Source organism: Sapajus apella, unplaced genomic scaffold (assembly GCF_009761245.1).
Source record: "Sapajus apella isolate SASKATOON/1434 unplaced genomic scaffold, GSC_monkey_1.0 scaffold52, whole genome shotgun sequence".
NCBI classification, from domain to species: domain Eukaryota; kingdom Metazoa; phylum Chordata; class Mammalia; order Primates; family Cebidae; genus Sapajus; species Sapajus apella.
The window spans coordinates 15,051,570-15,065,601 of NW_022436992.1; the positions used below are offsets into that span (position 1 = coordinate 15,051,570).

At 40.5% G+C, this 14,032-nt stretch overlaps 1 protein-coding gene across 2 annotated transcripts in view; it reads right to left on the reverse strand.

Moving 5' to 3' along the window:
• The window catches only part of MERTK (MER proto-oncogene, tyrosine kinase), a 136,137-nt gene that overhangs the window by 69,173 nt on the left and 52,932 nt on the right, over positions 1–14,032 (reverse strand). For both annotated transcript variants that reach the window (XM_032243685.1, XM_032243686.1), the window contains exon 5: positions 265–351. In XM_032243685.1, coding sequence (XP_032099576.1) covers positions 265–351 — 87 coding nt within the window. The remainder of the gene's footprint in view (positions 1–264; positions 352–14,032) is intronic.

A 14,032-nucleotide genomic window follows, 5' to 3' on the forward strand; every position in this document is an offset into this window, starting at 1 on the left:
ACTGAGCAGAACTAAACAAGTGAATGTTTATCAAGGACCTATATGCCAAGTACTTCTGAGTACTTTTACTTGTATTAAATCAATAAGTCTCAACAATAGGTAGATTCTGTCATTATCTCCACTTTTCATAGGGGAACACTGAAACCAAGAGTTGACCAAGGTCACAAAGAACATCAGTGAGAAAGCCAGGACTAAAAAGCAAGCTCACGCAGCACCCTCACCAGCTCCCAGAACGTGCATGGGGAACCTGGCCTTGCTGCTTACCTTTGATGTTGATCTGCACTCCCTTGGACACAGTCAGTCCTTTGTCATTGTGGGCCTCACAACTGAAGACCGCCATCTCCGTCAGGCCTGGAATGGAAGGAGACTCATGACACCAGCAGCAGAGAAACAGGCTGCTATTTACCACAATTCTATGGTTGTCTTCACATAATTTTATTTCTTGGTTCATTGTTTTTGGACATTAGTGCAAAGTTAATTTAAAAGGTGTGCCTAGCTATGGAGAAACGAACCTGGGATTGAACCCAAGGCACCAACAGCAACGTAGCCATGGGCTCAAAAGGCAGATGTTTTCATTTATTCAGATCCTGAATGGTGAGTCATTAGGTAATAAAGCAGGATCATTTAGACTTCTACTGCAAATTGCTGGCCCCAATAGCAAGGAAAGTGGATTCTAAGGCTTACCCCATCCTGCTGCCTAGCCACCCAGTACATACAGTGCCATATGCTATGCATATTTCAGAATACTAAAAATAGCAAATAAAAGCCACAGTTTAAAAATTTCAGATGATTTGTTGTAATTAATTATTTTTAATAGTAAAAACTGGTCAATTCACACGGATGTATTATATAAACGCAAGGGATTATAACTAATCAAAGAGAAGACACTAGTGCTAAATGAAAAATGCTAACATTTCAGAGGTTTGAAGACATCTTTAAAAAACTGATTTATTAATTTCAAATAGAAAGGAAAAGAAGTTACCCAGATCTTGGTTTCTAAAGCCATTCTCCAACAAAAGGAACCAGGGTTCCTTGGAGAAATGGCTGATTCTCAGATTGGTGCAGGAAATATATGAGACTGGAGTAAAATATAAAACAAACACAACACGTAACAAATACACACATATACACACAGAAAGACAACAATGGGTCATGTCAAAGAGACACAGAAGCTAATTCAAGGAGTTCCCAATGGCCAAAGCTGGAACAATTTGAGCAAGAAAATAAAGTAGCTTTGGATTATAACCCAAAGAAGAAAATAAATACCCAGGAGTCTCTACCGATATCAATAAATACTTAGATAAGTTGGATAGAATAGACAAATCTTCTTGCAGGATATTCTGCCCTCAAAGAGGTGGAGCATAACTTCCCACTTTTTAAGCATGGGCTGCACACAGTGACCCCTTCCAACAAGTACGTCATGAAAAGAGCAAAAAAAAGAAAACTGAGTGGAGAAACTGACAGACTACCTGAGCCAGATGATCAAGTGATACATCATGTTGATAGAATGTACCCTTGATAACAGGTGATGAAAATGTCACTTCACCTCTGTGGTTTTCCTCCTCAGAACAACAACAACAACAAAAACCCAGGCTAATCATGAAAAAACTACCAGTCAGTTCCAAATTGCGGGACATTCTACAAAACACCTGACCAGTAAGACCTAAAACCTGTCAAGGTCATTAAAAACAAGGAAAGCTTGAGAAATCGTCACAACCAAGAGGAGCCTAATGAGACATAGATTACTAAATGCATTATGGTGTCCTGGATGAGATCCTGGGACAGAAAAAGTAAGGAGGTAAAAAGCTAAGGAAATATGACTGAAGTCCGGACCTTAGTTAATGACGATGTATCCGTATTGGTTCATCAATTGTAGCAAATGTACCACACTAATGCAAGGTGCTGATGACAAGGAAAAGGAGGGATGGGGTTTACAGGAATTTGCTTTACTATCTCCAGTGTTTTTCTATAAGTCTAAAACAATCCTAAAATTTAATTTTTTTTTTTTTTTTTTTTTTGAGACTGAGTCTCACTCTGTCCCCCAGGCTGGAGTGCAGTGGTACAATCCCAGCTCACTGCAACCTCCACCTCCAGGGTTCAAGTGATTCTCCTGCCTCAGCCTCCTGAGTAGCTGGGATTACAGGCAAGCACCACCACGCCCAGTTAACTTTGTATTTTTAGTAGTGACAGGTTTCACCGTGTTGTCCAGGCTAGTCTTGAACTCCTGACCTCAGGTGATCTGCCCACCTCGGACTCCCAAAGTGCTGGGATTACAGGCATGAGCAACTCCGCCTGGCCTGAATGGTTATTTTTTAAAAGTACAACTATACAGTATATATCATTTAGTTGAATCTGAAAACTTCTATATCTGTGGCACACAAAAACATCATCTGGCACACAGTAGTATCTTCATAAAATTGTTGAAAATACGCCACCATTTGCTTCTTAGCAGAAAAACTTATTTTGTTTTCTTCTGTCTACATGTTTAGGAAATTTTCCACCTGATCTTTTTAAGCTCAAAGCTTGTCACTAATGGAGTAATAAAAAATTTGAAGAATGAAAGGGAAAAAACACTGCCGAGGGAAGCACAGCAGGCATCAGCCAGAAAGGCTGTTCCTGGTCGGATGCCTGCATGGCCACAACTGTGCCAGGGCTATAGCCAAGTGGCCACTACGTGGCAGAGGGCTGTGTCTGGGAGAAGCTGTAGAAAAAATGCACATCTGATCCCTTATACATTAGTACTTCTCCTGAAAGGTTAAATGTGTGTAAAAAAGAAAATCAGTGCTGGTAATTTTCCATCTAGTAAAAGGTTGTCACCAGTGTCTGCATTTTCCTGACTAGACATGGGTCCCTCAGGGAAAAACAAACCCATGCATCTCTGTCCTATGATTCGGTAGTGATCTTTCATTTCTTCAAAAATAACATTGTATTTTACAGAGAATTTGACAGATACGTCACAGGATCTTAATTTTCCAAGAAGAGGAATACTACACTCAGACTGGAGGAAAACCCTAAGCTAGATTGCTTAGTTAAATTCTCTTGAAAATTTAAAGTGCTAAGAAACAAAAACTCCTGGTAAAAGCCATCTCTTTTCATATTTTTATCACTTCCTCTCAAGTGAGACATGAAATTGCTACTAGTTTGTATAGTGACTTAGACAATATTTATTATACTGAGGAGGAATATTTCTTACACCCATTACACCCACATCTATAAAAGGATCCCTGTGATACTCTGCCTTGGGGTCTTTATATCTTCTGCTTATATTCCTCCTAGAGAATTTTGAAAAATACATGTGGCCTCTGACACATTTTGAAGTTTGCATCCTTAAAGTTTTCATAATTTAAACAGCTTCAAAGAATGTAATTTGAGGTACCTTGAATATCTTGACACCAACACCCACTGAAACAACTCTTCCCCAGCAGCAAGAAGTTTTCCATCATGACCCTTCTACTCCTCCCAAGAATTTCATCCTAATGGTACACATCTGAAAGTTTTTTCTTAAGCAAATCATGGGAACTTATTGGCAATTAAAATATACCTTGAAATTGCAAAAATGTTTTCTTCTGAATTGATTATACTCATTAGACAGGTGAGAGAGTTCTTTTTTCTTTAGTAATGCAAGGAAGAGATGAAAACAGGAGGTGGAAAGGGAGAACTGGAGTGGTATCTGGACTTTGGGCACTTTGTCAAGCATTGATTTTAAGAAAGAAGATACGTACAGGATGAGGATCAAGACACTGATCGCTCCAAGGGATCCGTGCTCTGCTGATCACTGTTTCATGGTGAAGCCTCTGACACTTTGATTTTCATGCCTTGGCATCCCTTTGAACCTTCCAGATCCTAAGCTTCCAAGTGAGATGCCCATTTCACCTACCAGGCTGCATGAACTTGCAAAAACTGGCTTATATTTAGAAAAATTGGCTTTGGTTCAATCAGAAGATACAGGGAGTTACTTACTTATTTTTTTTTTTTATATATTGGAGGAGACATTTGCAGGTTAAAATTAGTGATTTGACTTCAATTGTTCTTATCAAAACTCTTAGGAAACCCTTGAATACAAACTACAAAATCACATTCTAAACGTGTCATGAGGGGAAGAGCTAGCCGTATGATAAAACAGGAGGTTTATTTCACTGAGATCCATTAGCAAGTTACAGATCCTATCGTAGGATCCCATAGTAGCACAATTCAGGCTCACTGGTCTTCAGTCCTATTAGGCTTATCAGTGCTGAAAGGAAACCATTATCACAGAACATGACTTCAGGTCAAACGGACAGTCATTTCTCCTGTGTGTTTCTTTTCATAGTGCACACAAGGTCAAAAACACAACCTATAGCAAATGTCCTAGCACAAGACACTCACACCAATTCAGAATTGCCCGGCAGTAGCTAAACAATGTATTAATACAGTTTACAAGGTCAGGTGGTTAGCGCCCATAGGCCAGATAGATGCCAGCAGAGAGAAAGAGGAAACTGGTTCAAAGCGCAGGTAACTTTTCCCAAAACTAGATAGCACTCAGGGCAAAATATAGTCTTCTTTGCTTAATTTTTTCAGCTAAACTTTCATGGCTTCCCAACTAGACACTCGTTTATAAGCCTGGATTGACCACAACAATGAGTGTACACTGGGAGAAGACAGCTCCCTCTCACTTGCCAGTTCTCCCTCTGTGGATGAACAATAACCACCAGCCTGGAATAGACCCTGACATTTTATAGTCCCAAACCCTGTGGCTTTCCAGGGAGAAAAAGCATCCACTTCCCTACGTCTCCACCCTCCCACCCACTCTGTCCTGGATGGCCCCGGGGAACCGGAGCTCCCACAGACTCCTGAGACAACTCCTCTTCCAGTGGGTAGGTCGTCCCCCTTACAGCAATTTCTCCTTTTCACCCAACTCTATTATGATGGTGCATGCCCCTCTTGCTTGGTCCTCTACTGGTTTGAGAAAAGATATTTATAACACAGCTCTGAAAGATATTTTTAAGGAACATTCAGTAACAGGATGTTCCCTTGAGGGAGGGACAATCGGAATTGCTGAGGGAGCAACTCCCAAGAGTACAGCTGAGCCAGTTCTTTGAGTTCTGGATTAAGCAATCATGCAAATTAACCAGATAAACAATTCTGTCCCTTCCTTTTCTTTTTTCCCTAGTGTCCATCTTTCTACCAAAGGAAGCAACCAATGGAAGATCATCCTGCGTAGCTAGCTTCTTAACTTGGAACTCTCTATCTACTCTGCATTCATCCATGTGACAAATGTTTACTGAGTATTTACTACAAGCCAGACATTTTTTCCAGAAACTTGGGATATATCCATGAAAAAAACAAAGATCCTCTCCCTTATAGAGCTCACATTTTTCAGGGAGGAAAATGGGCAATAAATAATAACCTTGATAAATAAGCAAGATGTATGCTGTATTAGAAGGTGTTAAGTACTGTGGAAAAATAGAAGATGATCAAAGGGTCAGGATGGGTAGGAAGCAAGCTGCAATTTTAAATGATGGGCAGGGGACATCAGAGATGGTTCCTTGAGAAACGGCCTCTGATCAAAGAGTTGGGGTAAGAAAATGGGCCAAGTAGATACTCTTGGGCCTGGGGAGGTTCCAGGCAGAGGGAACATGTGGGAGAGGCCTTTGCCTTTTTCTCTGAGCTGGGTGGAAAACCCAGATCTATCAGGATTGCTCCAGCTGCCATGTGGAGAACAGACCTTAAGAAAGCAGGTCTCTTAATAGCTCCACATGTTTTTCTGCTATGTAAAATGTGTATTAAAAATGCCTAATTAGCCTGGGCAACAACATAGTGAGATCCCTTCTCTACAAAAAATTTGGAAAAAGCTGCTCATCCCTGTAGTCCTAGCTACTTGGGATGCTGAGGTGGGAGGACTGCTTGAGTGCAGGAGCTTGAGGTTACGGTGAGTTGCGATCACACCACTACACTTCAGCCTAGGTGACAGAGCAAGACCTTGTCTCTAAACACAACAACGAAACTGGCTAATTATCACAGCTTGCTATGTGATTCAAAGTAATTCTTTACAGAAAGTACTGTGGGCATTATGAACTAATTCGTATAAGTTCCAGTTATTATTACTGTTTCTGTTATTACAAGGATATTAATAATTACATCCAACTAACTAAAATAAAAGCTAGCTTAGCTGTTTCCTAGATGTGGATTTTAAATATAAAACAAGTATTTTTCAAAAAAGAAAAGCCAGAAAGATCAACACAAGCCCACCACTGTTCAAAGAAAAGCAGATCAAAATTGACAGTGAATTAGTAACTACTGCATGTAAAAATAACAACACAAAAAAATTATAATAGGTAGCATTTCAATCATTCCTATAGGAAATCCTTGTGCCAAGGGCTTTACATTCATTATTTTACTGCAACCTCAACAATGTTTTATGTAGTAGACACTGCTATTATCCTCATTTTATATACAGAAATAGAGTAACTTGCCCAGGGATAAACGACAGCAAAGTGGCATCAGTCTACATGCCAAAGCTGGAGCTTTTACCTGCTAACTTATGAAGCTCTCCAGGCTGGGCGCAGTGGCTCATGCCTGTAATCCCAGCACTCTGGGAGGCCCAGGTGAGCAGATCATGAGGTCAGGAATTCGAGACCAGCCTGGCCAAAACAGTGAAACCCCGTCTCTACTAATAATGCAAAAATTAGCCAGGTGTGGTGGTGGGTACCTGGAGTCCCAGCTACTCAGGAGGGTGAGGCAGGAGAATCGCTTGAACCCAGGAGGCGGAGGTTGCAGTGAGCCAAGATTGTGCCACTGCACTCTAGCCTAGGTGACAAAGAAAGACTCCATCTCAAAAAAAAAAAGCACTCTACCAATGAACACCTGAAGCTAAAGCGCTTTGTAGTTCTGCTCTTTATTTTGAGATTTGGTTTTGCCCATGAGAAAATACTTTAAAAAAAAAAAAAAAAGGAAACTTTTTATTTTGAAATAACTTTAGACTTACAAGAAGTTGCAAAAATAGCAGAGTTACTGTGCACCCTCCACCCAGCTTTTCCCCATGATAAGATCTTACATAACCATGGGATACTGATCAAAACCAGGAAAGTGACTTTGGTACAATATTATTAACTAAAATACAGACCTTTTTAAGATTTTACCAGTTTCTGCTTTGTTTTATTTTGGGGAGGGAGAATAAGTGTATAGGTTTATGAAATTTTATGACAGGTACAGATTTGTGGCTATAGAACTTTTCCATCACCAAAAGAAGTTCTCTCATTCTACCCCTTATAGAAGCATCCTATCCCCAAACCTAACCCCTGAAATTGTTCTGATATGTTCTCCATTACCAAAATTTTGTCCTCTTCAGAATGTTATCTAAATGGAATTGTACAGTATGTAACCTTTGAGATTGGCTTTGTTCACTCAGAATAATAACCTTTGGACAAAGTACTTCTCTGCTCATGTCCCTTAAAGAAAGCTCATACAACACAGAGGAAAAATAAAAACTTTTATCAAGAGGGAAAAGGCACACCATCTTCCTGTTGATAAACAATACTTTCTCAAAGCAGCCCAAACAATTGGCTATTTAAACCACTTCTCTACTTAACATTTCCTCAGTAGAAGGGGTCGGCAAAGTTTACTTGGGGGTCAATTTTGGATAGCATGGTGTCTCCCTGAGAACACTCACTGCTTTATTTACATCAGCATGTGAGCTCGGCACAAGGGCCCCAAAAGCCGACCTCAGCACCTAGTTCCTCATACATGAATTACTGGAAGGGACTCAGGTATCAAACTAAAGCTTCCTCAAAATTAAAAATAAATTTAACTAAAAATAAGTTTTTACATAGTTCTTTTGTAATGTTACAAAATACAGACACATGGGAACAGTCAGCAACAAGCTGACTTGAGAGTAACCCCTGTGAGCTCAGCACAATCCCCACAGCCTGGGCCCCACACCCTTCCTCCCTGGACTTATTTTAGCCTTTGGGTATGTAGAATGGACATTAAAGATCCTGTTCTAAAATTTTGCAGGACCAGATGGAGATGTAAATGAGAAAAGAGATAAAAGTTTAAATGTAAAAATAATTTTATAAATACAAGTTACTTCATTATCATGATGTCCCTTTGTCCCAGTGGAAGGATCTAAAACTCGGGACGATCTGTAACTCGTTTGTTTATTCATTAGTTCATTCATTCATTCACATAGTTCTTATGTGCCAGGCGCTATGCTGGGTGATGGGGCTAACCTAATTAATAAATCATACATAATAATCACCTGGTTAAGGCTGGCCATGGTGGCTCACGCCTGTAATCCCAGCACTTTGGGAGGCCAAGGTGAGCGGATCACTTGAGGTCAGGAGTTCGAGACCAGCCTGGCCAACATGGTGAAACCCCATCTTAAAAAAAAAAAAAATCACCTGGTTAGTAAGCCTTCTTGAAGGCCTGACAAATAAACAGATGGTTTGTGCTTCAATGCAATGGGGAGGTATAGGAGTTGGGGAAGAGGCCTTGTGAATACACAGACACAGGGGTGACCAGGAAGGTTTTCAGAGGAGAGCCATGATCGGTGTGTCAGGTGAACAGGGGTTTTCCAGACAATGAGAAGGCAGCTTGGCAAGAAGGCACAGTGCACTCATGGGCCTGTGAGAAGCTCATCAGGCCTCACAAGCAGTCCCAACAGGTCTCAGACTTTAGGGTAAAATGGTAGATTTTCACCTGCACATAGTGAGGAGTTATGCCAAGAACAAGAAGCTCTGTATTTTAGAAGAAACTCTTTACTCACAAGGTGGAGACTCACTCACTAAGGTGGTGGGGTAGGGGGATGAGAACAAGAAAGCTGGGACCACAGTTAAGTGGTGACAGCAACAGTCCTGACGATGAACCAGGAAAGCTTGAATTAAGGCCATGGTAGCAGAAGCGCAGAGGAAGAAATGAGCACAACTGACATTTGAAAACAACATACAGGGCCATGCATGGTGGCTCACACTTGGAGTCCCAGCACTTTGCGAGTCCGAGGCGGGTGGATCACCTGAGGTCAGGAGTTCAAGACTAGCCTGGCCAACATGGCGAAACCCCGTCTCTACTAAACTACAAAAATGAGCTGGACATGATGGTGAGTGCCTATAATCCCAGCTGCTTGGGAGGCTGAGGTGGGAGAATCACTTGAACTCAGGAGGTAGAGGTTTCAGTGAGCCAAGATGGCGCCACTATGCTTGAGCCTAGGTGACAAAACAAAACTCCATCTCAAAAAAAAAAAAAAAGAGAGAGAGAACAATGTACAGGTCTTGGTGATGATTGTTGGTTGCGCAAGAGAGAAGAACCTGGGTAAGTTTCAGGTTTCTGGCTTAAATACATGATTACATCTCCAGGCCTTCACTTCACACTCGAGCACCAGCTAGACCATCTTTGCTATCACACAGGCATTTAAGAAATACTGTCACTAAGAAAAATAAAGCCAGCAGCCCCACTTTCCAAACCCTTCACAAATAGGAAAACTGCCTGAGCAGTGCAGTATACAGTGTATTCATTTAGAAAGTAGAATTTCAACTCAGCAGGTTAAGTAAGAGTTCTTCATTTACAGACACATTTGTCAACTACCCTGAAAACTCTAGAAAAGCTGGTGAAATGTTAGTGAGGATTTCCATGATCATGGTTTGGTTTTTGGTACCCTATGGTCCCTGATGGAGAGTGAATTAATCATGCACTCCCAGATCCAGAAGCACCTTCTGGTGAATGCTGCAGCAGGTGCTCTTTTACAGGTCATTTCTACAACCACCACATGCCAGGCACTGAACCAGACCCCTGAAGATGCGGCTAAGAAAAGCCTCAGTTCTTACCTTCAACAGGCCCCTTGGTCTCATGGAAACAGGTGGAGGTGTAAATCAGATATTCTGACAGATGAGAATATATATTCTACTAAAAAGATTGCCAACTGGCAAGTCTTTTTTGGAGGGAGATTAGAATGTATCAAAATTTATAATATGTTCACTTTTCCCTTCTATTCCCCTTTTAGATATCCCTTCTGAAGAAATACAGATGGTGCTCACTTTGGCAGCACATACACTAAAAGTGGAACAATAAAAGAGATTAGTGTGGAGCCATTGACTGGATGGCATGTGGTACTGTGGATTCCATGAGTGTGTATGGTGGGAAAGCAAATACGCTCGGTACCACCACCCTGTGCACTGGTCAGCTGGACAAACGTCAACAGTTAACTATGCTGGATAGACTTTAGAGTTATAGAAGTCCAAAATAAACATTTTTGGACCCTATGTTTTGGCTCATTGGTTGAATCAGCGCATGTAAGAATTTGATGGGATGCAAATGAACAAATAGTTCTTGTTCCTGTGACCAACAGGCTGTATGCTACAGTTCTATTCTAACTATTCAGATTGTTAAGGATTGTGGTAACACCCCATCTGGGCACCAAGGAAGGAGAGCTAAGCAGACCCCCAGCACAGTTAATGCCTGAAGAATATCTTACCACTCATTTATTTCCTTTTATATATAATCCTTCTATATAATTATATTATATTAGTTTATAGTTGGAGGAATGTCTAGAGTAGGCCCGATACAGAGCATGAATTTAGGAAAAAACAGCTATACATATATAATCATATCTTGTTTATAGTCGGAGGAATGTCTAGAACAGACATGGCACAGAGCATGAATTAAGGAAAAACAGATATACCAGGACAAGAATCAATGGCCCAGGCAGTAGTGCCCCTGCCTGAAAGGGCATGTGCTACAGGCCGGCCCAGGTGGCAGCATTCAGTATCATAAAGATACCCGCTGTATGGCAGGCTCGGAGCAAGAGCCACTCCTCCTGTAAAGGACGTGCAGTATCTTGCATCCAGTTCCTGTGGAAAGCTGGCCTCTGGCAGGCAATCCCGTGAGCATCCAAGGGTTTAAAACCCCTCTGGTATAATCGCACCTTGGTGGTTGTGAACACTGTCAGCTCTGTTGCTATGTACTGACTCAAAGCATCCTCCTGTAGAAATCATTGGAAACTGCCAGAAGGTGGCTGTATACCCTGTCAGCTCTTTTGCTGCTGTGCGGACTCAAAGCATCCTCCTATAGGATTCTTTAGAAGTAGCCTGCCCCTAGATAAGAGATGTTGCACACTGCACCCTCTTCACTGCACACGGCCCACCTCTTTGCCTTGGTGACCTAATGGGGGTGGGCCCCTTGCTGCACATGGTCCACCTCCTTGCCTTGGTGACCTAATGGGGGTGGGCCCCTTGCTGCACACAGCTCACTTCTTTGCCTCAGTGACCTGACCTAATAGGGGTGGATCCTTTGCTTATTGCACGCGTGATTGTCTTGACCCTGTCACTGTCCTTAGATGACCTCACTCACTACCTTCCCCCCTGTCTTGTCCCCAATAAGTACAGACGCTCCTGGACATTGGGGTGTCGCCTGTCTCCTTTTGTAAGTGGCGTGGCCCCCCGAGCCCAGAGGTCTTTTTCAGTCCTTTGATGTCTTGTCTCTTTATTTCTCGAACCCAGCACCTCAGCACAGTGATAGGGGATACCCCACGACCCTGTAGGGCTTGACCCTACAAGGATGATTGGATTAGGCTGTCTTGCTATCTGAGTTTGTGTCCTAAACTTTTCAGATCATCATGTAATTCCAATGACTCTTTTAAAGAGTACTGATGATTTGAGCACTGTCAGATTGATTCCAGCTAAACCCAGTAGTCCACCTTGAGAATTTTCATATAATGACCTGGAAAAAAAATGTGAGCCCAAATCTTCTCTACCAAAGAAAAAAAATTTTTCAAAATTTAAAAAGTAAAATTAAATTGTAAAGAACTTGAAATGCAAAATAGGTTCCAGTTATAAGGGTGTAATTGGCCTTTTAAAAATAAATCAGATTTCCAAGGCAAGACAAAATACAGCCTTAGGTATTAAAATAATTTGCAGCTCTTATTGCAAAAACACACTTCTAATTTCTGAGAAAACATACAGAAAAGTTCTAGACAAACAGAGATGGACAGATTTTGTCCCTATTTTTATACAACATACAAAATCTATTTTCTATTTACTAATAGTAAACAACTGGGAAATAAAATATGCTATTTATTAGTACATAAATACTAAATTAATGCATTCTGATTGGCTGTACACTGTTGGTGAAAATGTAAATTGGCACAGCCATTAAGAAAAACAGTATGGAGGTTCCTCAGAAAATTAAAAATAGAACTACTATATGATTCATCAGTCCCCATACTGGGTATACATCCAAAGGAAATGATATGAGGATCTCAAAGATGTATCTGCGCTCCCATGTTCATTGAAGCATTATTCACAGTGGCTTAGACATGGAAACAAGGTATGTCCATAAACAGAATGGATTTAAAAATTATGGGAATATTATTCAGCCTGTACAAAAAAAGAAAATCCTGCCATTTATGTGACAACATGGATGAAAATGGAAGACATTATGCTAAGTGAATAAACCAGGCAAAGAAGAAAAATTACTGCATGGTCTCACTTACATGTCCAATCTCAAAAAGTTAAATTCACAGAAACAAAAAGTAGAACTGTGGTTAAAAAGGGTGGGTGGAGGAGGGTGAGGGTGAGGATTGAGGAGATGTTGGTCAAAAGGTAGAAAGTTTTAGTTTGTAGGATGAATAAGTTCTAGAGATCTAATGTACAGCAGAGTTAACAATAGTGCACAGTATACTGGAAATTTGTGAAGAGGGTAGATCTTAAGTGTTCTCCTACACTCCCTCCCCTGCCACCTCCCACAACATAACTATGCAAAAACAGAGCGATATTAATTAGCTTGACTGTAATAATCAGTTCACTATATATATCAAAACATTACATTGTATACCTTAAATACATATAATTCCAATTTTAAAATAAAAAATACAATTTAACAAATGAACTGTAAGACCCATACCTCAAAAACTACAAAAATTGCTGAAAGAAATTAAAGAAAACCTGAATAAATGAAGAGATATAATATGTTCATCAATTGGAAGGCTCAATATTGTCAAGATGTCATTTTCTTCTAAACTTATCTATAAATACAACAAAATTGCAAACAATCACAGCAGGCTTTTTTGTGTAAACATTGTCAAGTGGATTCTAGGATTTATATAGAAACGGGCAAAGTGTCTGAAGTGACACTTTACCAAAAAAGAGACATGACAGATTAACAAGCACATGAAAAGACACTAAAATCTTTTCTAAGTCTTGTATAAAATTAGGCATCAGGGAAATGAAATGCAAACTAAAATCACAATAATCCACTAGATTTCAAATCCACTAGAACGTCTCCACTTAAGAAGACTGACCAAATCAAATGTTGGCAAAGATATGGATGGAGCAACTGGAACTCTCCCATCCACTGTTGCTGGGAATGAAACATAGTACACTCACTTTGGAAAACCATTTGGTGCTTCTTTAAAAGTTAAACATATGAAGCAGCAATTCCTCTCCTAGGCATTTATCCAAGACAAAATAAAAACATTTGTCCTTCAAAAGACTTGCACTCAAATATTCATAGCTGCTTTATTCATAATAGCCAACTGCCATAAATATCCAAAATGTTCACCAAACAAATGGATAAAACAAATTAACACATTAATACAACAGAGTACTATATCAGCAATAAAAAATGATGTATTGGCCGGGCATGGTGGCTCACACCTGTAATCCCAGCACTTTGGGAGTTGGAGGTGGTTGGATCATTTGAGGTCAGGAATTAGAGACCTGCCTGACCAACATGGTGAAACCCAGTCTCTACTAAAATACAAAAATTAGCTGGGCATGGTGGCAGGTACGTGCAGTCTTGGCTACGTGGAAGGCTGAGGCAGGAGAATTGCGTGAACCCAGGAGGTGGAGGTTGCAGTGAGCTGAGATCACGCCACTGCACTCTGGCCTGGGCGACAGAGCATGACTCCCTCACAAAAAATAAAAAATAAAAATAAAAATGATGTACTACTGACAAATAAAACATCATGGCTGAATCTCAAGGATACCATGTTGAGTGGAAGAAGCCACAAAAGTACATATGACATAAAAAAGTACATACTTTATATTCCATTTTTTGAAGTTCA